The sequence below is a fragment of the Episyrphus balteatus genome, chromosome 2 (genome assembly GCF_945859705.1).
Source record: "Episyrphus balteatus chromosome 2, idEpiBalt1.1, whole genome shotgun sequence".
In the NCBI taxonomy this organism is placed as follows: domain Eukaryota; kingdom Metazoa; phylum Arthropoda; class Insecta; order Diptera; family Syrphidae; genus Episyrphus; species Episyrphus balteatus.
The window spans coordinates 117,236,101-117,263,863 of record NC_079135.1 but is presented as its reverse complement, the minus strand read 5'-3'; the positions used below and the strand labels follow the sequence as shown (position 1 = coordinate 117,263,863).

The following is a 27,763-nucleotide window of genomic DNA, read 5'->3' as shown; positions in this document are numbered from 1 at the left end:
GTGTGCAATTCACACGCGGTAGAAGTAAAACCTTAAAAAAAAATTTCTTGCAAAAAAAAGAAAAAATCTACCTATTTTTTATTCTATCTAATTTAAATACATGTTTTTTATATGACAACCTATATTAATTTAATATCATCTGAAAGCTTATTGTTTCAGCTCAAAATATTTATATCATCCATGTCTATACAACATCTACAAAAAGAGCTCATTTTTTTCAAACCAAATCACTTTTCATCAAAAGGAATTATATATAATTATAAAAGGAATTATATATAATTATAAAAACAAAGTTTGTATTTTATTGCATTTTTTTTTAATAAAATTTCGTAAAAATTCAAATTATAAAACTATTTTACAAACTTATACTTTTGAAATATTTGAAATATATTTTTCTTTTCTTCTTGACCAGCTCCCGTTTTTGAAAAAATTACCATTAGAAAATAAAAAAAAAAAATGTTTTCTTGACTACTTCAGACGTTATTCTTTTATGTAAGAAAAATTGTTTAAATATAAATCATAACGGTTCTTATAAGAACAGTTTTCCTTCTTTGAAGAACTGTGAAAATCTTTCGAAATATTTTCAGTTCTTTGGCTTATTATATGTATAATATAACGTTTTAATCTCTTTTGTGATATATTGAGCCAAAAACACTTATTTAATATTAATACTATGTCTCGGGCAGTAAAAAAGATATCGGAAAGATTTAAACAAAAGAATAACGTCCGAAGTAAAAAAAGTTTTTTTTTTTTATTTTCTTATGGTACCTAATAATTATTTCAAAAACAGGAGCTGATCAAATTTTTCTGACCTAAGAGGTTCAGCACAGCAAAAGCCTTCAAAAAAGTACATGCCAAATATTATTAAATTTCAATTTCAGAAATTTCAAATTTCATTTGCTTAGGCTGTAGTTCAAGATAGATACAGAATGGCAGACAGACCGACATACAGACAGAATTGCGTACCTAATCTATTTTTTTCACATTCTCTATCATCGTAATATCACGTGTGATTGATATTTCGAATTAGATTTTCGTGCAGTAAATAAATCATTATAAGATCAAAATACTGAAATAATTGAAAGTTGTTTCATTTCTTGCATCTCAGACCCATAAAAATATTCAAGGACTCACAGTGATAACTTAAGAAGATAATTTTTAGTGTTTTCAACATTACATTTTTAATACTTTCTCACACGAAAATTGTCAAAATCACCAAAAAAAAGGCAATCTTAAACATATTTTAATATAAAACAAAAGAGCTGAGCTAAAAACTTTATATATAAAATGAAACCCACTTTTAAAACTTATTGAGTTTACATTTTTGTCAATTTATTTTGATTAATTTAATTCCACTTAACATACAATTTTGTAGATTTGATTTGAGTGCGGGAAACTAAATAAGGTATTAACATTTTTATTAGTCATAATAATTTTCTTCTAATTGACTCATTCGTTCGTTCAATGCTCAGTTTTATAAATTCTAAATTAATTTTAGAAACAAAAAGAACAAACAAATTTCTGCAATTTTTTGAAAATATCTACTGCTGCGAAACTTATTTTATTTATTTTTTATTTTTTTTAATAATATTGTGGATTAAGTTACAACATCTCAGTATTTTCCAATACCTTTATAGTGTTGGTTGACCACAGGGGCGGACTGGCCCACCGGGCAACCGGGAATTTTCCCGGTAGGCCCTCGGGCAAGAAGAAAATGTTTAAAAGCACTTGAAATTCTATTTTGTAATAGAAAACTTTCTCATAAAATGCTCGGTTGCTAGTCAATATAAACATATTGTGGCCTCCTATAAATCTTTCGAGGTCCACAGAATTATTTTTGTGGCCCTTTTATTAAATGTAGGCCCCCTATAGATCTTTGAAGGCCCACCGAATTTTGTTTGTGGCCCTTTAGTCAATGTAGGCCCTCTTTCGATCTTTCAAGGTTCACAGAATTATACTTGTGGCCCTTTTAGTAAATGTAAGCCCCCTCTAGATCTTTGAAGGCCCACTGAATTTTGTTTGTGGCCCTTTAGTCAATGTAGGCCTCCTTTCGATCTTTCAAGGTTCACAGAATTATGCTTGTGGCCCTTTTAGTAAATGTAGGCCCTCTATAGATCTTTGAAGGCATACCGAATTTTGTTTGTTGCCCTTTCATTAAATTTAGGCCCCCTATAGATCTTTGAAGGCCCACCGAATTTTGTTTGTAGCCCTTTCATTAAATGTAGGCCCCCTATAGATCTTTGAAGGCCCACCGAATTTTGTTTGTAGCCCTTTCATTAAATGTAGGCCCCCTATAGATCTTTGAAGGCCCACCGAATTTTGTTTGTTGCCCTTTAGTCAATGTAGGCCCTCTTTCGATCTTTCAATGTTCACAGAATTATGCTTGTGGCCCTTTTAGTAAATGTAAGTCCCCCATAGATCTTTGAAGGCCCACCGAATTTTGTTTGTTGGCCTTTCATTAATTGTAGGCCCCCTATAGATCTTTGAAGGCCCACTGAATTTTGTTTGTGGCCCTTTAGTCAATGAAGGAGGCCTCCTATTTATCTTTCGAGGTCCACAGAATTATGTTTGTGGCCCTTTAGTCAATGTAGGCCTCCTATGGATCTTTTACAATAATAATTTGCCTTAGTTACTCGACTTTAAAGTTCCTACCTATCGATATGCATCCTTTTGAAATTTTTTAAATTAAAATATTGTAAAAAACGTATAGTATCGTTCATAACTTTAAGTGCTGCCGTTGTTTTTTAATAATTTTTTTTTATTTAAAGTATTTTTTTTTTGAAAAATTGCCGTTCCCGCCTAAAAGGGGGCAGATAGACCCTCCCCCCTTTCCATAATAAACATTCACTGTATTAAGTGGCCCACAGACAAGACACTTTTGGAGGAAATTTAATCTCATTTTTTAGAGCAATATTTATGTCTTACTCAGCCCAAAAAAGAGATACGACCAAAGTTACAAAAAAAAAAAACTAAAAAAAATGGAATTTTTGATTTTCTTTAGTGTTTTTTTCGACTGTTTAGATACGCAATTTTTTTATCTGAATTTAAAAAAAAATATTATTCTTATAGGAAAAAAAACATTATTCTTATAGGAAATTTAATTCTCTACAAAAAAGTTTTAAATGCGATACATAAAAATTTTGCTTTGTTTGCGAGATATATTGAGAACTTCAAAAAGGGGGCGTTTGCACCCCTATCTTCAATTTTCACCCTCTCATTTAATAGCACTCCGCGGTTTTATCTTTAGAAAATAGTTTCGGGATTTAGGATAAACAATATCATATGAGATAGTTTTTTTTTATAAAATAATTGATAAAAATATGCTACTTGTATTTGTTAAAGAAAAATGACTTAAAAAGATCAAAAACAGTAGGTTTTCAAAGTCCATATTTTATCCAATTTTAGCCGTATTTAATTTTTGTGACCATTATGTTGAAAGATAAAGTAGTATTCTCTTTTCTCCTTTATATCTAAAAATACTCAAAGGATACAAAAAAACTATTAGTAAAAACATCAAAAATGTCGTTTTATTCCTTTTTTGAATAGTTTTTTCTTAAGTTTTTTACAATTTTTTAATTTGAAAAAAAAATTTAAAGGATTCATATCGATAGAAAATTTATTTATCTTCAAAATATTACTTAATAAAAATTTTCAAATTCAGCTTGGTTTTCAAGTTATAGACAAAAACCCAAAAAGTAACAAAAAGGGTCGAAAATATTGATAGTTACAAAATCCATAGATTTTGAAGAAAAGTATTTTGTTATCTTTTCCAAAAAACGTACTACACATGCAAAATTTAAAACGATGAGGATTCGAAAGATTTTGATTTTTTCTTTCAGTAAGAAATTTTTTGTCAAAAATTTACTTTAAAAATCTTTTTATACATTGCTCTTAAACATCTGGAGTGACCCAAAAAAATATTTTAGTGTTTGTTGCTTATTTATTCAGCTATCAGGGCCGGTTTTTCGGTTCAGATTGGTCGTTTATTACTCAAGATATTGCCCGAATGGGTACTAACTATGCTGGGAAAAAAACAACGACAAAAAACTGAGAAATTATGTCTCGAAAACGTATCCATCGTAATTTTTTGTAAAGTAATTTCCGAGACCCTTAGGTCAAAGCACGTAAGAAAATAAAATGCACGACTGGGTCGCACTTACTTGCTCTTGTAGTTAAAAGTATCTTTATCTTTAATATCTATTATTTAAGATTTTGTTATGTTCCGAGAAAAAAATTAAAAAATTAGATTTAAAATATAAACTTTTTTTAAATTTTGTTTTGCATTTTACAATTTAAAATGATAAGAAATACCTGTATGTAGATTTTGAAATATAGAAACCTAAAAAATATGACAATTTTTGCAAAAACGACAACGCCATATTTCCGTTTTCCGAATTTTTTGAGAAAAACTAAAAATGCTATTACGTACACAAAATTTCGAGAGCCGTTTTCGAAAAAATTGCAATACCTCCAAAACGGTATATTGAAAAAAAAAAACGGGTCTTTGGAACTAGGTAAAAATCATCTGTACCAAGTTTCAAGGAAATCCATCTACCAGCTATCCGTTTACGCCCTAGCTCGTAGGACAGACCGACGACGGACGGAATGACGTAATTTTAATTTTGTAATTAATTAAACACCGTTTTAAATGATCGTTTACACAAAACTAAGTACATATGCTATTTGATATCTTCCATGAAAAGGAACTTTCAGAAAAAAATTTTGAAAATCGTTAAAGCCGTTTTATAAAAAAATAATTTTTTATACATATATAAAATTTTTCTAACATTTTTCAAAAAATATAGTTGGTATACCATTTATTAGAAATAAAAAAACGAAATTTCCATAAAATTTTTCAACCCGTTTTCAAAAAATCGATTTTTCAAAAGACAGGTAGGTACCGTTAATTTTGGCCCTAAAAAAATTTCAATTTGTCCTCCAGGGAATCACCCAAAATTATTAACTACCAAGTTTGAAAAAAATCGCTGTATTAGTTTAGGCTATAACTCGCGGTACTTACAGACGGACAGACAGACCAGAATAGCGGGACCCACTTTTTTAGCATACTCTATCATCTTAATGTCATGTCTGATTGTTATCTCAAGTCCGATTATTTTTTCGAATTTTTAACTTGCCCTATATGTAGTACCAATATCGCAAGTAAAAATGTCAATTTGTCCCCACCTTTCGAGACAAACCGGGACCAGTTATAAAATTGAATTTAATATAGCCACGGAATTCGTTAGAACATCATTGTTAAGATAATTTTATTGTGAATAAGACTGTTAAAATGAGTAAAAATGGAGCTATTAAATATAAATGGTACCAACTTCTTTTCCAAGATGGCGGCTGCTTTCGACAAAAAATTGACTTTTATGATAAGGACATTCACCCAAATACATTCCACGAAAAAAAATTTAGTCCTGCGAAAAATGCGATTTGATTTACTAATTTGCATGGGCTATAATATCATTCTAGAACGTTGTGTTGAGATCAAATAATAATAATAATAACATTCTACATTATTCAAACAAATTAAGATAAAGATTTTGTCGATTTGTATTTGTACATATTTTTGGAAGAGGTGGACATTTATGAAAAGTGACATTCGATATATTGATATATAAAGGCCTTATATTAGATATATAAAGAATACATATTTTCTTTTGACTAAACTGAAAGTAACACCCACTTAACGTTTTAAAATGAATGTTATATAACTTAGCCCTGTACATTTTTTTTATTTTCAATCACTCAAATAAATTGATCCGCCTGTTCACAGATTATAGATCAATAAACGTGAAAAAACTTAATATCAAGAAACAGTTTCTGCATATCAACTTTTCTTTTTAAAAATTTTAAAAGTGAATTATGTATTTGTGGCCCTTTTCCTTAAAGTCCCGGGAGGCCCTTTGACCCCCAGTCCGCCCCTGGTTGACCACGATTACATTCATTCTGTTTTTTAACCCACTCATATCTATTTTTAAACATATAGTAAGTTTGAATTGAATTTTCTATTTTCCGATTGTAAAATTTGATTAGTTTTAATTAAAACCCTTTTCATAAAACTTATTTTTACATTTTTCTATTATTTTGACGTAGCTTTACAATCTAAAAACTGTATCTAAAATAACAAAAAAGTATAAGTTAAAAATAAATATTTCATACATGACAACTTTTTCAATCAAATTTTTGTTCTCTTAACAAACAGCAGTTAAATTACAAAAATAAAAAAAAAAAACAAAAAAACACTGTAGATTATAAACACTCCAATGTAACTGCAATGAGCTGTCCAGTATTATTTCGTACTTTTTTTTTTTTTCTATATCAAATGCCACTACATTTGCATCAGATTTTAATCTTTATCTCTACATGAACATGAGACCACGAGAACCAACCACCTACCTTACCTACAAGTTTGGTTTGCTAAATAAAATTTCCATTCCTCGTAACCTAAAACTAAAATTCATTGGAGGATTAAGCGCCAAGATACATTCATGAGATACAAACTAGAGAAAATGAGTACACGGCCAAACCACATGACAATTCACCTCGCTCTCGTCCTGGACTAGTCGAGGCTATATATTCACTGTACACAGTATAGAAACTAACTAACACCACGACTAACCGACAAAGGCGACGGTTGGATGGACGTCAGAGGCTAGACAAAGTTTTAAGCCCGGAAATTAAAATCTCATGAAACCCGATCTTTTCATCCACCCTTGTCCTGTGGTAGATATATATTTTTTTTTTTGTTGCACTGCTCTTTTTTTTAGTAGTGTACATAAAGTTTCATATGATGAAGGATGCTAAATGGATATATGAGGTAATGTTATCCTTGGGCGACTTACAAAATACAAAGAACAAAAAAAAAAAAAAAATAAAACAAAATTAAAAATAAAAATATAAAAAAATCCACTCGCTTGTTCCACCGAACAGATCCAGACTTATTCTCTTGAATGTAATTCATTTTTTCGTTGAGCAAAGAAAATGGAACAACCAAAGAGTTCTTCACAGTTTCTAAAGGATTTTATTACTTACTGGCCACTTGGACGCTAATTAAATGATTTTTTTTTGTGTAACTCAGTGTTACAAGGCGAGAGGGCGGAATTGTATATTTTTTCTTATATATTGCCCTCTGAACTCTCTGTGCAATGATGATGGTCTCTCTGTGAATCATTGGGAATGCAATGTAAAAATGTTCGTCATACAACAAAGTGTTGAAAAGGATAAAAAGCGACAGCCATCAGCGGGTTTTAATTGTTTTAATGAAAAATACATTAAGCTGTGAAATGGCCACTGTTGGAAAATTCATTATTTTTAGGTCGAGAGATGTGATAAGATTTAATTTTTTTTTATTATTATATCTACCGACAAAAAAACAAAGAACAAATTTGATTTAATGAAATCAGAAGTGGAATAAAATAATAATTTTTTTTGTTGTTGTTGTCGGGGATTCATTTGGGAATTTCGTTTGAATTATGTATTTATGAAATTGTTTGTTTTAATGAATATTGCACATAAACAAAATTAAGGAAAAAAGTCGTTAAATGAATAAAAGTTATTTTAAATTCCCGGAACAATTCTATAACTGAAATTCAAGTTAAAAAAAAAAAACATTAAAGTCAATTAATTTTAGGTATTTCTTGGAATCACTAAGGTCGTGTGCGAATTGCGTTAAAATGTTTGACGTTTGGTTAAAAAAGGGATCAAAATAATTTTTTTGCTGTGCTTTTGCTTTTAACCCAAAAATGTGTTAAATGGGACTTTTTTTTAGCACTTCTTTGATTAAAATTCCCTCAAGATAAAACAAAATTACCCTCAAAAATGGTTTTTCTTATATTCATTTTATTATTTTTTTTACAAAACCCATCTGAAAATATATAAAAGTTAAATATTCTAGTATGAAAATGTAAGAAATACTTTATTTCACATTACTTTTTTTTATTGTTATCGATAAATTTCCACTTCATTACGATCAAAAAGAAATTATTATTTCGGTCTTCGAACACTATTTCATAGTTCACCAGCGCTGCCAAGAAAATAGAAATATAAAAAATAAAAAAACAAACAAACAGTTCGTACATTTTCAATTTTTCAAGATAAATAATAATTTGAGGAAGTACTTTGTATTTATACTTTTACATTTCTTAAAATATCAACGCATTACAAAAAAAATAATTTCAAATCTATATCTTGATTCTTCTATCCTGAAAAAACGTCAAATTTTAACCACTAGTGTTAAATTTTACCCTGCTCCGCAGCTGGGTAAATTTTAACTCATTTTAATCACCACGCTAGTGTCAAAATTTAACCAAACGTCAAATTTTAACATTTTAACGCAATTCGCACACGGCCTTAGAGACAAAATTCTTCATAAATTTGGTTATTTACCAAAAAATTAAATAATAATTTTACTATTTATATAATTATAATGCTAAATTTGTTGGTTTCCTTGCGTATTCAACATATGAAAAATGTACAATACAAAACATTAAATTAATGATAACACTGTGTTACAAAATAAAAATCATGTTAATTACTTTGGAAGTGACCTAGCAGAGGTTGTAGGTATTACTGAGTACATCATGTTTCGGCACTTGAAATTTGTCATAGACCCTCAAAATTTCAAGTTATAGTATAAAAAAACTGTTTTTCAATGTTTTCCCATTTCAACTGGGAAAAAATTTTTTTTCTTAAGAGATCCGACTTTTTATAAGGTAATTTTTCCATATTATTTAAGTTTTTGTATTCTGAAAGGTTCTGAAAGGGTACAAAACTTAAATTATATGGAAAAATTACCTATAATGAAAAGTAGGATTTCTTAAGGAAAAAAATTTTATGTCAGTTATTTATGGAATATTCTCAACAATGTTATACCATTTTGAAAAGAGAATTGAACACACCAACTTTTAAGGTAACTTGCCGAAACACCGTAGTGCATTTTTTTGACACTACGGTTTATTAAATTAGAGTCATGTACAAATTTTTAGTACTTAGTTGGGCAAAAAAGTAATATTTGCTTTAAAACTGATGCAGCTGAGTAAAAATTTTTAAATGCATTTGGTAGCAGGGTTATTCAAGGTTCCGTAACAAAAGAAAAAAAAAATGAGAAAAATTAAGATTTGTAATCACGGCACATGAAAAAACGTCACAGGGTGACCATTTGTTCGACTTTTTTTCAAATGCCCATAACTCACAAAATATATGGCTTCGATTTTTTTTCATTTGACATTTTGTTACTGTAACATTACACGGTGTAACACTCAAAATATACGCGGGCGGAGACCTATCACGTTTTATAGAGCTAGCTACACTGATTACGAAACGGTATTTAAAAAGTCCCACCCACACCCACACCCCCAAAATCTGGAGTTAGGGGCAAAAAACGGTTTTTTTGACCTTCACCCATCGATTTCAAAGTTAAAAAAAGGTGAAAAAAATTTGTTTAACTCATTTTATACTATTTTTGTCAAGACTGTTTTTTCGCCTATTTTTAACTTTGAAATCGATTATTTCAAAAAACTATTGGCTATAATACATTGATTTAAAAATAAAAATGAAATATAAAATTTTGCCTTTCGGAAATGTTATCATTTATTACTGTAAGTGTTGCCGTTGTTTTTTAATCATTTTTTTATTTTGATAATTTTTTTTTAGAAAACTGCCCCTCCCACCTAAACGGGGGGAGATAGACCCCCCTCCCACAAAAAAAATGTTTGTATTGAACTCCTCTACAAAAACCCGTTATCAAATCCTGGCGCCCAAGTTATCCTCCTACGTGCCAAAACAACATTTTTGTTCTATACCTAAAAGTTCGAATTTCTGTATCTGGGTTGAAATCTTAAAATTTTTTGTCTAAGCCAATTTTAAGCTGATTTTCATAAAAAATACCTCGTTTGATTTGAAAATAAATGTTATTTTAGAATATATTTTTAAAACAGCATGTTGTTGTGAAAATATATACTTTAATTTGATGTCGAAGTTGGGTAAACGACGAAAAAAATGGAATTTTTGAACTTTGACAGCTTATAAATTCTAGGTGGTTTAACCGAGTTACATGTTTTATACATTTTTGAAAAGGTATATTTATCTCCTATCAGAAACTGTAAAATCGAAAATGGTAAATATTTGACGAAGGTAGATTTTTTTCAAACACCCCCTAACTCCAGATTTTGGGGGTGTTAGGGACTTTTTAAATACCGTTTCGTAATCAGTGCGACTAGCTCTACAAAACGTGATAGGTCTCCGCCCGCGTATATTTTAAAACCTCATTTTTGTAACACCGTGTTATTAGTTGATCTAGTAAAAACATACCTCAGAAAATTTTAGCTACACAATGTGCAGTTTTTGAAATAAGAAATAACTTTTAAAAAATCACAAAACAGTAACTGACTCAGTTTTCAATTCTTGAAATTTCATACAGTTATTATTCTTGTTTTGTGTATAAGGGAAATTAAAATTCAAGATTAGGTCTCACAAACTTGTTCTTATGGTAAAAGTGGCTTTAACGATCAAAGCTTTTTATGTAAATATTCATAAGAATAATTTTAATTTTATTTTAGTTCTTATAAAAAATTTAAAAATAATATAAAAGGTTGTTTTTAAAATTACGAAAAGAACTTTTCAAGTTGTTTAAACCTCCAAACGAAGCATGGCATTTAATTTCTTGTACAACAAAGCATTTTTGAAGCCAAAAAAAAAAATTTGCAGGCGTTTCTCAAAAAGAAATACTTATTGTAAATAAATATTTTCAAACATTAAAAAAAAATGGTATCGGTATACCGTTCTCAAAAAAGAACTTATTCACACATTAAAATAGAATTTCAAAAATATTCGCATAAACTAATTTTGGAAAAATAAATATTTTATCTAATCTAACCCAAAAATCATTTTTTTGCAATTATTTTCTTAGTTTTAAAATTTTAAATATTTGTAAAGAAAATTGATACCTATGAAGTCTGTTAATTCTTTTAAGAAAAAATCATAAATCATAAAATCATAGAAAACGATTCTATGGCAAGTATCTTTAGTAACGGTTCCAATTTCTTTATTTCATACACTGAGGGAAAAAACAACTTAAAATCATCGAAAACCACGTTGATTCAACTATTTTTCGGAATGATTTTTGCGTTGAAGGCGAAAATTTTAAAATCAAAGTAGAACATCGTTAGTTTAAAGTGGTTTACCGTTATAAAACATCTTTAAACCAAAGTTGTTTCAACTTTAAAAAAAAGCATCAATTTATTAAAAAAAAAAAACAGAAAAAATGGGCAGCCGCTGGGGGTTGAACCTACAACTCTTGGGTTACTAGGCGAATGCTTTAAAAAATTCTTACGTTGTTTCAATTTTATTTTGAAGAAGTTTCATGTTAATTTTTTCAACATTAAATCAACATTGAACATTTTACATTTTACGTTGCGTTTTTTCCCTCAGTGTATGTACAAATTTTTTTCAGATGTACACGTATTTTAGTTTACCAAAATCGTTACGACCGTTTTTGAGAAAAACAATTTTCTCCATTTTGGTCATATGGCAAGTTAATTTTGGTCCTTAACAAAATTTCAATTTTCCTTCTAGAGAATTACTCCAAAATCCTCAACTATCAACCCAACTCGAAGATATTCTTAGTTTACCAACCGTTATTTTAATACTTCAAGATTCAAAGTGTAAAAGGTAATGCAATAACTTTTTTTTATAGTGAATTTGAAAACAAAATTAATTTTTAAATAAGTCCCCAAATATAAAGCTTGGAAGCAAAGAAAAAATCTTTTTTTTAAATTACATATCCACTGTATATATGTATTTATCTGCTCAGAAAAAGAATTTTGTTTCATTTATTATGAAATCGAAATTCATTTATTCTTTTCTTCATATAATAACCCTCTATATAGCTTCGATAAGATTTCTAACAATTAAGCTGATTAAATTACAGTATTTTTGTTGTCATAAAATTGAATATCTTTATTAAATATTTATCAGCCCCGACTTTCTCAAACAACAATTAATATAAGTGTACGGAACAATACATCAGAATGTTGTAGGTACATTCTACTCCATTCGTTTGTTTAACACAATTGAATTTCTTTCAAACTTTAGTCTCACGCAATCCTTATCGCGACTTGTAATCAAAACATAACACGATGTTTCATAAACGCAATTTAACCAACACCACCACCACCGAGATTCATTTTCATTGAAAAAATAATAATCTCTATACAATCTCGAGTCACTATGTAAATTTTCAAAACTAACCACCCGCCACGAGCTCCTGTTGTAAATGTCCTTGAATAACCGCAGTCAGCAGGAAGTTGACATTGTTATTATTTTAGATAAATGTTTACCTACCTTTTACGAGTATATCTATTTACTTTGTTTGGTTTATTCAAACTTAACTTTTAAACGATCAATAAAACTAATAGACCTCAGCTGGTATCTGGTTGGTTTGTCATAATTGGAATTATTTTGCTTTAATTTTCTGTCATGTTCGAAAATTCAAAAGTTTTTTAAAAAAGCATAAAATTTAACAACTTTAAATCAAGATATCTCTTAAACTTGCACTTATATCAAAAAACGGGCAACAGATTTGAAAACTACTTCTTAATGACAATCTAAAAGCCTGTTAGCTTTTTTCATATCGAAAAAAATGGCTTAAAAAAATTGCACTCTAACTAGGATTACAATAATTTGACATTGTAATTCGGTCGTTCACCTTCCGACACTAATAAATAATTCCTCAAAATGGCATGTACCACAACCAGACACAACAATCATTAATCAAAAGGTCTAATGCGAATGTTTGTAAGCTGGAACAACACTATTTTTTGTTTTGTCCAAATATAATTCCCCATAAATGTCAACATACTATACGCATAAAATTCTTCAAAGAAAAGGGCCATTTTAGGCTTCCTTATGTTCATTTCGAACATTTTCCTGTCCGTTCTCTGTCCTCTATCCTCTGTCCAGTCCTCAGTCAGTCTTGTTTTGGTAGAGATTATGTCGTCGTCTAAGGCATATAGCAGAGCGAGAGCATAAGGATATTCCGCACCATAATGTCAAATCTAATGTAAATAATGAATAGGATTATGGGCATTATTACATAATACAATAGCAACATCAAGTGCGAGCGAGTGTGTCTAGTGCTAGTATTATGCAATCGATAGAATTACCTTGCCTATGTTGTAGGGCTCCAGGACCATCAGAGGATATGGTCTATAGGGATTTTTATTTATTTTTTTTTTTTTTTTTTTCAATATCGCACACACTCACAGGATCAAAGTGGATTACTCGGCAGGATGTTTCAGCTAAAATAGTAGATGAATCAATTGAGGATATTGAAGAGTGATAAAGCACTGCGTCTGATATAATGTTTACAAATTGTTGTGTGCCAATGACGACCAAGTGGATTACACGCTGCTGGTTGCTGGCTGGCGTATAATTTAATTTTATATTTTGAGTGTGATTTGATTATGATCTTTGGCTTTATCACTGATTTATTTCAATTGAAAAGGTTTTACGTAATTTATGTTGGCCTATGAAAAGGAGAAAACTTGTCTAGTCGAATAGATAAATACTTCAACGGGATAATGAATAGCTCATAGTTCGCGCGGGACATTGAACTCAATTAATTAGACTGCCAAACAAACAAGAAAATTTCTTTTTTTTTTTATCTTGTTTTGATCTAATTAAAATAAAAGTGTGCATCATCGCAATTCTATTGGAAACATGTTTACAAGAAAAAATAATTTTGTACTTTTTTTTGCTAAAAAAAAAAAAACACATAGACTTAAAAAAGATCCCTGCTTTTGTTTGCAAGTGAAATGAAGGAATTTGAAAAGAAAAAAATAAACTAATTTAATTATGAAAATAAAAACAAGTCTGATAGAGTGAATTGGTATTGAAATTACCTACATAAAAAGGAAATGTTTTTCTTCAATAGTATATATATTTAATGAAATTAACTTTATTGAAGATGATGATAGTGAAAAAAACGAAGAAATAAAAATTACTTTAAAGGCATGGATTTGGGATGATTTACTTGATTTTATAAGTTTACTTTTCCATTCCGTTCCAATTTTTGGAAGTGAAAACTTCTTTAGTATCGTAGTGATTTGAAACAAGATGATACGAAAAAGCGACACGAAAAATCAATTGATTGTAACTTTTTTGTTTTAATAGATAGATGAATGAAATTTATACTGTAAATAGGTAATACAATAAACTATAATTGGACAATTTCAATCAACTTCATATTCAAAATCCTGAGATAACAGTAAAAATATAATCTTTTACTAAACACGTTATATCTTTTGATCAAGAGCATATACAAATTTGATTTAAAATTAATACACATGCCGATAATATTACCTTTCATTTGATATATCATAAATAACAGTACGTGTTCTACAAGTTACTCAATTGTAAATTGAAAAACTTGAGAAGTTCACCAAAACACCTGTGGAGATCTGTTGCCGATAACCAGTACCGTAATCTCAGTTTGAAATATCGACATGGTTGACTTTAAAAAATTCTTACTTTTTTTGTAGGCATCATAGAAATATGATTGAAGCCTCATTTGAAAGATGAAATTATAAAATTGATGATTTAAAATTATTTATCATAGGCTTTAATTTAAAAAAAAATGGATTTAATCGTGTTAGAAGAAAAAAAAGAATCCGTAACAAAAGTGTGAAAACAAAAAGTATTCACGACTTTTAGTATTAGGTAGGAAAGTATGAAACAATAAATGTATTCAAGGAAAAAAGTATGCGCGACAAAAGTTCGAAAAATGGAAAACTATTATTTTGACCGGGTTTTGAGCTGGCAACAATTACAAAGAGAAAAGAGAATTTGCGAAAACAAAATTGGCGGTGGACAATAGACGAATTTATTGTTAGATAGGGCTGGGGTCTCAGAAAAAAAGAGAGTATACAGAAATATTTATTCATAAGGATAGGAGGTCTAAATTTAATTTTCAGTCTCGCAGGTCGCAGCTGCGATGAGCAAGGCAAGAACAAAAGTGTGAATAAATAGACGAATTTATTGTTAGATAGGGCTGGGGTCTCAGAAAAAAAGAGAGTATACCTACAGAAATATTTATTCATAAGGATAGGAGGTCTAAATTTAATTTTCAGTCTCGCAGGTCGCAGCTGCGATGAGCGAGGCAAGAACAAAAGTGTGAAAACAAAAAGTATTCTGGACTTTTATAAGGTAGGAAAGTATGAACACATAAAAGTATTCAAGGAAAAAAGTATGCGCGACAAAAGTTCGAAAACTGAAAATTATTATTTTGACTGGCAAAAGTTACAAAGAGAAATGAGAATTTGCGAAAACAAATGTGGCGATGGACAATTCTGATTGGTCAAGAAAGAATAAATAGACGAATTTATTGTTAAATAGGGCTGGGGTCTCAGAAAAAAAGAGAGTATACAAAAATATTTATTCATTTAATTTTCAGTCCCGCAGCTGCGATGAGGGAGGCAAGATTAAGAGTGCGCTCGATTATTTTTTTTTAATTAGGGAGAGTGGAGTATTTGTATGGAAGGTGGACGTCCCGCGGCCAATATATTGTTATAGGCCAGTCATTATGTCGTAAAAAACGGCTTATAAATGCAAAATGACCGAGAAAGCTAAATTTTGGATATGTTGTAGGGGATGCTTAAAAAAGCTTAACTTGAAGTTTTCGACCAAGATTTCCTATGAGCTTTTTCCGCCACTTTGAAAAAAAGGATAAAATTGTTTTTTTGACAGTAACTCGGCTATCTGACGAGATACGAAGATACCCCTTTCTACCAACTAGTTTGTGGGCAATTTATTTTTTCCCTTTCATTTATCCATTTATCCTAAATTTTCCAACCAGCCATATGCTGCTAATAATTTTTTTATTTTCAAAAGTTATTGACACTGATCTAATTGCAATTTTGATAAACTAAATAATATAGAGATTGAAACAAATTACAAAATGCACACTCAACACAAAAAGCCGGTATATGTACTTACAAAATTTGGGTTAATAAAATTGGGGTTAAAAGAAACCATTACTATTTTCTTCTCATTATCTATTAAATAAATACATACATATGTATGCATGTGTTAATGATATAATAATATAAACATTAAAAAAAACATGAATGATTGTTTTTTTTACAACCGAACGAGCGGCTTTCTTGGCGGTGGGCGCGGACTTAACGACCTTGCGGCCAGCTGGAAGTCGTAATTTTTGTCCAAAAAAAAAACTAAAAATACAAAATTGTAGGTCTGAGTATGGTCTACAAATTTTATGTTAATAATTTTTTCGATATTCATCACACAAAAATAGATAATGTCAAAAAACAAATGGCATGTCCCAAATTTTTGACTTTTTTAATCGATATCTCGAAAACGGTTCATGATACGCAAAAAATATGTATCCATGAATTGTAGAACATGGTAAAAGCTACAAAAAAACTTATTGTAAAATTTTCGTATCTCGTCGGATAGCCGAGTTATTGTCAAAAAACCAATTTTATCCTTTTTTTCAAAGTGGCGGAAAAAGCTCATAGGAAATCTTGGTCGAAAACTTCAAGTTAAGCTTTTTTAAGCATCCACTACAACATATCCAAAATTTAGCTTTCTCGGTCATTTTGCATTTCTAAGCCGTTTTTTACGACATAATGACTGGCCTATAACAATATATTGGCCGCGGGACGTCCACCTTCCATACAAAAACACCACTCTCCCTAATTAAAAAAAAATAATCGAGCGCACTCTTAATCTTGCCTCCCTCATCGCAGCTGCGGGACTGAAAATTAAATGAATAAATATTTTTGTATACTCTCTTTTTTTCTGAGACCCCAGCCCTATCTAACAATAAATTCATCTATTTATTCACACTTTGGTTCTTGCCTCGCTCATCGCAGCTGCGAGACTGAAAATTAAATTTAGACCTCCTATCCTTATGAATAAATATTTCTGTAGGTATACTCTCTTTTTTTCTGAGACCCCAGCCCTATCTAACAATAAATTCATCTATTTATTCACACTTTGGTTCTTGCCTCGCTCATCGCAGCTGCGAGACTGAAAATTAAATTTAGACCTCCTATCCTTATGAATAAATATTTCTGTAGGTATACTCTCTTTTTTTCTGAGACCCCAGCCCTATCTAACAATAAATTCATCTATTTATTCACACTTTTGTTCTTGCCTCGCTCATCGCAGCTGCGACCTGCGAGACTGAAAATTAAATTTAGACCTCCTATCCTTATGAATAAATATTTCTGTAGGTATACTCTCTTTTTTTCTGAGACCCCAGCCAGCGTTGTGCAAATGTGCCCAATTGGGCCATTTGGCCCAAGAATTTATATTTTGGCCCCGTGCCCCGAGCCAACAGCAAATGGCCCCATTTAATGAAATTCTTTAATAAATACAGGCATTTTTACAAAACAAATTAGTTGTATTAACAATTTGATGATTTTTTAACTAGTTATCGACTAAATATAGATTTTTAATATATTTTGCGAATGCATTCACTGAAGAGAAAGGAAGACAAATGATTTTTGTCTTCCTTTATCTTTAATCTTAAATTGTATCTATGTCTAGTATCTAGTTTAAACCTGATTGATTAAGGCTTCTGAAGTATTCAGTTCACTGTTATTTTTATTTCATTTGGAAAAAGACTAAAATGATTTTTAAAAGTTTATGACCAAAAAAAAAAAACTTCTTGCGTTTTAACCATCGAAGATAAAATTGCTGTAGAAACAATATTTCGGCATAATGCTTCCATTTTGCAATAATCGATATGAATCATAATATTTTTTCAAATCAAGAAATTTTATAAAATCAGTCCTATTCTGAATTACCTAAATGAATTAAGACTCCGAGACTCCCAACTAAAAAGCTCAGTAAGATTTTGCTCCGTTTTCTCTTGAACAGAAGGGAACAAAATTAAAAAGCAGTTGGAATCCCTTCTCATGGACATTTTTGAAAAATTTAAGCAATCAAATATTTTTTTTAAAATTTGACATTATCTCAATCTTATCAAGATATACATAATAGCTCCTGGTGATGCATCATTAAAATTGGGTGCGTTCACGTACGGATCTTAGGGTATCTGGATACCTTTGTGTTGTTGTAATCCCATATAAAATCTCAGCTGATCGGACACATGTGTTGACAAGCAAAAAAATCCAAAGGTATCCTAAAAATTTCTGGATACCCGTGTATCTTATGGAAGATTTATAGATCAGCTGATTCGTGTTCAAAAACGTATCGGATTCTTAGGTATCTTGGATAGGGTATCTGTGCGTACGTGAACGCACCCATTAATAACTATTACGGTCACGTAGGCCAGTGCTGCCACTTCCAAACAAAATTTGCGCAGTAGATTCATACAAAAAATGCTGTAGATTAAAAAAAAACTCCCAGTAGATTTTTTACTTAACAAGCAATACCAGTAAGTTGATTTAACAGTCAGAATACCTCTCTTATTACAACCAAACTCATGTACAGAATTTAAATCAAGCATTTGTACTTCCTTTTAGATTTTTTTCACAAATCCAGACTTTATCTGTTGGGCCAAAAACACTTTAAACAGTGTTAATCTTGGTGTTTTGCAGCTTTTTTAGAGCTGGTTTTGAGTCAAGGCAGATTTTGTACATTTCAATACTATTTATTACAAACTAATTGGTTTATTATTTCCTTAAAACACTTGGAATTTGATTTGAAGAAGTGCAGTAGATTTGATTAAGTGGCAGTAGATTTTATTTTATCAAGAAATGTAGTAGATCTACAGCAATTGCAGCAGTGCCTACGTTTTGAAACTCTAGCATCTAGAAATTTCTAGCATAAAACACGCAAATCGGAACAAACATGATGTGAATCGGCACGAAAATTCTCACATTCGCTTGTGTCTATAACCAAAATTTTCTCGACTTGAAATATTTCGGTCTAAAAATTCTTGGAAGCCTGGAAAAATGTGAATGAAACTGTGTGTGTAAGAAAATTATCGAGATAATTTCTCGATTTAACTGCCAAAATTACTCACAAGCAAAAAGGATACGAGAAAGGATACGGCATCACTGCTTACTTGTACATATCTATAGACTATAGTACCTACTTATGTATATCTTTAGTTTGTGTTTAACTTATTAGAAATAATAATTAAATAAACAATATATATACCTAATTTATGTGCTTTGGTTATGTGTTTTTTTTTTAATTTTTTTTTACATGAAAAATGAAATGGCCCCTAAAATGTTGAAATGGCCCCGAAAGTGGCCCCTTATATTTATTTCTTAGGAACAACGCTGACCCCAGCCCTATCTAACAATAAATTCGTCTATTTATTCACACTTTTGTTCTTGCCTTGCTCATCGCAGCTGCGACCTGCGAGACTGAAAATTAAATTTAGACCTCCTATCCTTATGAATAAATATTTCTGTATACTCTCTTTTTTTCTGAGACCCCAGCCCTATCTAACAATAAATTCGTCTATTTCTTCCTTCTTGACCAATCAGAATTGTCCACTAGTCGAGTCAAATTAGACATAAAATTTGTAAAATCTCGGAATCCAGGGAAAGTCGATGCATCTGAAAAACGAGTATAGGGCTGCATTATAAAAGGGTCAAATAAGAAAGTTAAAAAAAAAAATTTCACCGCTCTCGATTACAACAGTTTTTATGGACCGTTTACTGTCATTCCGTATGCAAGCGTCAATCGGAATTGCTGTCTCATTTTAGATTTTGATCAAACTTTGTAGGGATGTTCTCTAGGACTGTAAGGAAGCAAATCCATGATGATTTAATTTTAAGTTGCGTGGTTTCCCCGCTACCCGCATTCGAACTTTTTCAGAAGGTCATTTTTATGTTATTATAGCTTTGCGTCTACTAAAGATATCTTTTTGTTTGAAACGTCATTTTAAAGCTTAAGAGTAGTAATTTTTGAATATATATTAAAAAATTACGTAATAATTATCCCTGAATTAAAAATAATTTTTGAAAAAACTGGTAATTTTGCTGATTTTTTCATGGTTTTTGACTGGCTCCAGAACCTTGGCTATTATATGTAGGAAGCTTATACTTACCAAATATTAAATATAGATATTTTTTAACAAAATAAATCTAAAATGAACTCGATGGCTGTACTCCTTATGCATAAATTTTAAGTTCAAAGTTTTGAGTTTTTTGAAAAAATATTTTTTTATACTATGATTTTTTACGATTTGACTAAAGATAGAAACATGAAACTAACAGTGTGTTAAGTTGAAACTTTAAACTTTAAGTCCTCTAAATAAAACTGTGTTATTTTCATATCTTCTTAGTGTACCGCTTGTTTGAAAATTCGCAAAAATGCTAAAAAGCCAAAAAAAAACCAATACTTAAGGCTATGATTGCACTATGTTTGACATAAGATAGAAGCATGAAATCAATAGTATATTTAGTTCGTACTCTTAGCTTAACACACTGTAAGTTTCACAGTTCTTCGTTTAGTCAAATCGTAGAAAATGACAGTATAAAAATTAGCTTTTTTAAAATACTCAATACTTTGAACTTAAAATTTTTACATAAGGAGTCCAGCCATCGAGTTCATTTTAGATTTATTTTGTTAAAAAATATCTATATTTAATATTTGGTAAGTATAAGCTTCCTACATATAATAGCCAAGGTTCTGGAGCCAGTCAAAAACCATGAAAAATCAGCAAAATTACCAGTTTTTCAAAAATTATTTTTAATTCAGGGATAATTATTACGTAATTTTTTAATATATATTCAAAAATTACTACTCTTAAGCTTTAAAATGACGTTTCAAACAAAAAGATATCTTTAGTAGACGCAAAGCTATAATAACATAAAAATGACCTTCTGAAAAAGTTCGAATGCGGGTAGCGGGGAAACCACGCAACTTAAAATTAAATCATCATGGATTTGCTTCCTTACAGTCCTAGAGAACATCCCTACAAAGTTTGATCAAAATCTAAAATGAGACAGCAATTCCGATTGACGCTTGCATACGGAATGACAGTAAACGGTCCATAAAAACTGTTGTAATCGAGAGCGGTGAAATTTTTTTTTTTAACTTTCTTATTTGACCCTTTTATAATGCAGCCCTATACTCGTTTTTCAGATGCATCGACTTTCCCTGGATTCCGAGGTATAAAGTTAATTTGACTCCACTACACCGCCAATTTTGTTTTCGCAAATTCTCTTTTCTCTTTGTAATTGTTGCCAGCTCAAAACCCGGTCAAAATAATAGTTTTCCATTTTTCGAACTTTTGTCGCGCATACTTTTTTCCTTGAATACATTTATTGTTTCATACTTTCCTACCTAATACTAAAAGTCGTGAATACTTTTTGTTTTCACACTTTTGACGGGTTCCCGAAAAAAAAGAATGATTATTTTGCTTTTTTTGAGAAAACTGATCGGGTTCAAAAAATTCTAGCTCCTTTTGTAGATGTTGTATAGACATGGTCGATAGGTATAAATATTTCGAGCTGAACAATAAGCTTTTGGATGATATAAAATTTATTGTAAGTTGTCATAAAAACTGAATTTAAAGGTGATAAAACAAAAAAAAGTTTTTATTTTCGGTTTTTTTTTTCAAGAAAAAATATTTTTTAAGGTTTCACTTCTACCCCGTGTGAATTTGCACACATGATTTTTTTGTTTTTCTCAGTTTTTGTATTTTTTTCTATTTGAATAGTACCTACCTAGAAGCTATAAATGCACACGTTTTTTTTTTTTCGATGCAGAAAAAAAAATTTTTGTTTCCAATAATTTTTTTTTTAATGCAAAATATTTTTAATTGAAATAAATATTTTTCTTTTCCAATGCAAATTCTTTCAGTTGCAATAAATATTTTTTTTTTACTGTACAATATTTTTTTATTTGCAAGAATATTTTTTTTTAATTTATAAGGAAAAATTTAAAATAAACTGATTTTAATTTTTAGAAAAACTTTTTAAAAATTGTCTTAGTCGTTTAAAAAAAAATAAAAACAAAAATAATTTGCCATTGAGAACAAAGTTTCAAAAAAAAATGTATCGATCCCTTTTCAAAAAATTGATTTTTAAATTCTTAAGATTGTTTTTCAAAACTCCAAAAGTTAATTTTTTGAATTTTTTGTAATATAAAAAAATTTTAACAAAAAATTCACTGAAACATTTTTAACAAATTTTTTTGTCGAAATCCGTCAAGTCATTTAAAAAAAATTTAAGTCAAATTTAAAAAAAAGGTTGTATGGCATTAATTACGTTACAAAGTACAGTACCCGTACTTTTTTAAATCAAAATTTTTGAGCCATTTTTTGAGAAAAACTACTTTTTCAATTTTAATCATGTCGCAAAGTAGGTACCGCTAATTTTTGTTCTAAACAAAATTCAATTTAAACTCTTGGTAATTACCAAAAACCCTTAATTACCAAATTTGAAGGAAATCGCTCCATTAAAAAATTAATGTAAACAATCAGAATTTAGTCAATAAGAAATTAAAACTAATTTTTGAAATTTTTTTTTAACGTGAGTATTTCATTGTCACGGGTGGGGCACTTGTATAAGAAATTTTCTTTTTAAAATTCTACACATTAAAAGAACAAAAAATTAACAAAAACTTTTATTAATATCAAAAGTAGAATTTGTAATTGATTAAAATATGCAAAGACAAATCTACCAACTTAAGTATTTTAGAAAATAGACAAGGATTTTTCTTTAATCACGGGTGGGAAACAATATGAGCGAAATTATATAAGCGAATTTTCTTACGTAATTTCTGTGAATATATTTAGATTTTTGTTAAAATAGAGTTATAAATTTTATATAACTTTCATTAACGGCAACTACGCCCTCTATGCAATGGAAGTAACATTAAATTTCAAGTAGGTCCTTCTTTTTAATTTTAATTGTGAAAAATGAAGGAACTAAAAATGTTCTATTCATTTTACAAAACAACTTTTATTTAAAAATTCTTTTTTTTTTCAATACAAATGCAATAGGTACTTGCACCCTCTAGAGAAACTTTTATAAAAAATTCTCTTGGTTTTTCTATTTCCTTTTTTTGCAATTATCTTTACCCTTAAACTTTAATTAACCTTTCACGCTTCTTTCAGTATTTTTTTTTCTTTTTGTAGCCTTGAGTGATAAAAGTAAGTACCAATGAAGTAGTTCATTTTAAGAGTTCAAAATGTTTAAATAAACAGCTCTAATTTAAAAAAAAAAAAACAGAAATCTTTTGATTTCGGTTTATTTCTACAAATTTCTTCAGTTTCTTCAATTATGCTATTTCCACAAGAACTGACCTACAAAGAGTGTATGTATGGATTTTTCAAACATAACCTTATTCACCTTTTTTTTTACTAAGCAAAAGCATTATACAAAAAAGTCCTTACGAGATGTTATTTAAGGGTCGAATATGTGGTAATCCGAGATATACAGATATACCAGTGTACACTTCATAGAACACTTCTCCTTCTACTACTCTGTTTAGAAAGAACATCAATCTCACAATTTCCAAGTTGCATCTATCGTACAACTAAGCAACTATCTATAACCCATCTCAATATCTAACATGGAGCAATCTTCCTTGCTTTCAATTAAAATCAGGATTCGCCTGAACTTGTACAAAAAAAGAATACGAAGAAAATAAAACGAAAAAAAAATAAATAAAACTTACCGGAACTACAAAGGAGTACAATTGCAGTACATGTGAGCAGACCAGGTGTCGTCCTTTGATGCATATTGAGGGTGGTTAGTGCACAGCAGAATGTGCACTATATAGCAGGACCTGATGCTACTCAAATGACTGACGGCTATGGCAGCTCAGGAGCAGCAACCTGCTGCAGAATCCTGATGGTGGTGGTCGATGATGAAGGGTGCAAATGCAAAGGCTGCCAACTCATTCATTCATCGTATTGCATTTGACGAGTGATATGGCGGCGGCGGCGGTGATGGTGGAGGTGGTGATGATGATGAAGGTGGAAGAGCAATGCCAGGTGTGTTGTCAAATCATGCAAAACGGGACAAGGACACACGAGAACAGTATTCTGCACTATTTCCAATTTTTTTCTTTATTTTTTTTTTATTTTTTTCGTTTTTCTTTCTATTTGGAGAGCCCTATATCTATCTATTGATCAAGGATTAACACGGAAGCAGATGTTACTCGACTTCGATTTCCTCTCTAGGTTTTCTATTTTTTTTTTTTTTTTTCTATTTTTTTGTTGCTTTGGTGTGGGTTAGCACTGGGGACAACTTTATTGGATTGCTGACCCGTTTCGAGAAAGGTAGCGGTGGTGGGAGGATATTAATAATTCACTGGTACACTGGAATGGGAGGACATTTCAGAATGTCCTTAAATTTTTTAATTCACTTATCCGTTCACAAGACCACGTCTTACGGGTGAAAATGATATCGAATATCACCGATTATCCGACCCTTATTGAGGACTATTTTTTTTTTCTGTCAAAAATTTGAAAATAAAAAAAAAAAACTGTTAATTCCTTTGCAATTGCACTCTGGCTAGTTTTTTTTTGGTTTTCCCTAGGGCGACTTTTTTTTATTTTTTCTTAACACTCTTAGTCCTCTTTTTTGGGTGTTGCGGTACGATGTAAATCCAACGTATGACTGAAGTGTACAAAAGGATATTGTAAGGATTTATTATTCGGACCAAAGATTCTCGTATAGTCTTATTCCGAAAACCCAGTATTTTTTTTTTTTATTCGAACAGTGGGAAAATTATTCTTAGTTCACTTTTTGAAGCTAAATGCAAGTTGAAAGTACCTGCTTGGAGAAATATATACAGAATTCCGAAAGTTGTGAGTAAATCAAAAATGTTTCACTGCGCAGTTGTTAGATTTTTATAGGAAATTTTTAGTCCGAAACACGTGGACCGGCTTTAGGAGATGGGTACATAATACAATTTCAAAATAACATTTGTAAACAGTAAGACTTTCGTTGTTGATGAAACTGTAGGTTTTTGATAATTTTTGTTCCGTGATAAGAAAGTACGAGATAAAGAAGAAAAATATTCATTTAATATTTTTTATTGGACTCAAAGTCAGAGTTCAAATAAATTTTTGAATTAATACTTCTTTTCCGGCAATGTATGTATGTACTTTTTTTTAGGCTTGGCGCAAACATTCAACTTTATCAAAACCAATTATTTTAATCACCAGACACGAGTTGAACGAACAACAGCGCTCACATGAAAAACTTTATAAGCAATGAACGAATTAAACCATAACATTCACAACATGTATTGTTTTTATTCCTATCTTGTCTTAACAAGCTAAAGATTAACATTATTCATTTATTTGTACGTTGCTAATACAAATTTAAAAAATTTTTAACCCAGTCATATTTTACAAAAAAATGCGCAAAAAATGAACTTTTTTATTTCTTTTCTCATTTTCATTTTCATTTGTTTATCATTCCTTACTAAATTTAGGGTGCTGATTCCAAAAATAACATTAGTTTTTTTCTAGCAGCTCTAGTTTTCTAAATTATTCATACATGAAAAGGCATAGAAATTAATACAATTTTTTTTTTGTTAAATTTTTTCTTACTTAAAAATATTTTTTACTTGCTCTATAGGGCAAGTATTGGTTTCGTGTCGAAAAAAAAAAATTGAGGTTTTAATCAAAACCAACATTACCATGATGGAGAATTCCGAAAAAGTGGGTCTCGCAATTCCGTCCGTGCGTCTGTACGTCTGTGCGTCTGTGCGTCTGTGCGGTTGTGCGTCCACATTTCCACTGTACACATTTCCACAGCCTAAACGGGTGGACGGATTTTCTTCAAATTTGGTACAGATGATTTTTATAGAATTCTGAAAGTTGGTTTTTTTTTGTTTTTTTATATCTCGTTTAGAACGTATACCACCCATACAAAAAAATACGATATTGCGAATTTCTCGAAAACGACTCTAACGATTTTGATTAAACTTTGTATACATAATATTTAAAGCAGTGGCAATAAAACTGCATTTTTATTTTTTCTCAAAAAAGTCAAAAAACAAAAAAAAAAATTTTCATTTAACAAAATGTTGCCCTAAATGTCGGCTCTTCCCCAAATATCAATTTTGTTTTATTTTAGTGCCAGCTTTTAAAATCTACAAGTAGACTAACATAAAATTGCTTTGAACTGCAAGAGCAAGTACGTGCGACCCCAGTCGTGCATTTTATTTTTTTTGTATTTTTATTTTACTTACTGAACGGAAATACATTACATTCGAAACAAAATTTTCCAACAAAACTTTAAAGACGCTTGTAACAATAAAATCTAAAAAAAAAAAAAAAAATAGTAAGAAATTACCCCAAAAATGTAAAAAATTAAAATATCTAAAAAAATAGAGCTCCTTGAAAGCAACCAGTGTGACTTTTTGGCTAAGTGAACCCAAATCCATTAGATTTGATAAGAAAATTTCTGGAAAATTATAACAAACAGTTAAAATAATCATAACTTTAAAATTAGTACGAAATTACCCCAAAATCTGGAAAACTTGAATATTTCAAAAAGTAGAGCTCCTACAAATATGTGAATGTGATTTTTAGATTAAATGACCCTAAATACATTAAGTTTAATATAAATTTTTCTGGAAAACTCTAATAAACGCTCAAAATAAGGAAAACTGAAAAATAAGTATGAATATTCCCCAAATATAAATAATTAAACATTTCAAAAACTAGAGCTGCTAGAAAAAAACCAATATGATATTTGAGCTTACTGAACCCAAATCTACAAAATTTTCTTGAACATTTTAAAAAGTTGAAAATTGTTGGCCAGTGTTATTTAAGTAAAATGTATGTGTATATATAGTAGTATTTTAATATCATCATTCAATTTTTTAGGTATATTTTCATTTTCATTTTTTGCCTATTGGTGATAAACTTCCGTGAAATAACCCTTTAGTGACCTTAAAGTTATAATTAATGAAAATTTTCAAGCAAAAAAAATGTTTCGATTCTTAAGAAAATATTCGAAATTTTCTTTTAACTCAATTTTTTTTTTTTTGAAACGCAACAATAAATTCTCTTGAAATTTTTTATGTACCGATTCATATTTCTTCTATAAAATAGAATAACTATTTTTTTTTTAAGTAATATAAAAGTTTTTGAATACAAAAAACTTAATAAAAAAGACTGGCAATTAAAATAAAATAAAAACTCAATGCTTTGCAAAAAAACAAACGGGATTTATAATAGAATTTACACCCTTTCATAGAAATTTTTTGTTGAAAAGTATCTATATTCTTTGTTTCTAAAAAAAAACATGATATTATTATTTTTACACTTTCTTGTTTTCAGTCTCAAATTTAACATAACATTCTACCATTATCACAACTCAGTTACTCAGTTTTTGCAAGAAACCCACATTTTGCCTAGGTACATGAAAAAATTTTTAACATAAAAAATGCACAACTGATTTTGTTTTCGTAATTTTTTTAGCAAAGTTAATATTCTTAGTGAATTTCATAAAGGTACCATTTTTACTCTTAAGATTCTTGGCTCTTATAACAAAGTGAAAATTTTTCAATTTTAAAAAATAAACAAAATTTACATATGTCAGCTGTTATGATACCTACATATTTTATCTATTGATTTTTGGTACTATTTAACCTATCCTATAACATTTGTTAAACAAAAAAATGTCACTCATACACCACAGTGAATATTTTAATTTTAAATTTTAAAAATTAATAGAAAATTTGTTACAACTGTGACAAACAGTGAATAGTTTGGAATTTTTCAAATGACTGTTTAGCCATAGTATAGTAGTAAAATGTCAAGTAAATTTAAGTA

At 29.8% G+C, this 27,763-nt stretch overlaps 1 protein-coding gene across 1 annotated transcript in view; it reads right to left on the bottom strand.

Annotated features, from left to right (window-relative positions):
- Positions 1–24,870, bottom strand: part of LOC129912349 (carbonic anhydrase-related protein 10) — an 80,693-nt gene extending 55,823 nt beyond the window's left edge. The window contains exon 1 of the mRNA XM_055990568.1: positions 23,641–24,870. Coding sequence (XP_055846543.1) covers positions 23,641–23,704 — 64 coding nt within the window. The 5' untranslated portion in view covers positions 23,705–24,870. The remainder of the gene's footprint in view (positions 1–23,640) is intronic.
- Between the last annotated feature and the right edge of the window lie 2,893 nt (positions 24,871–27,763).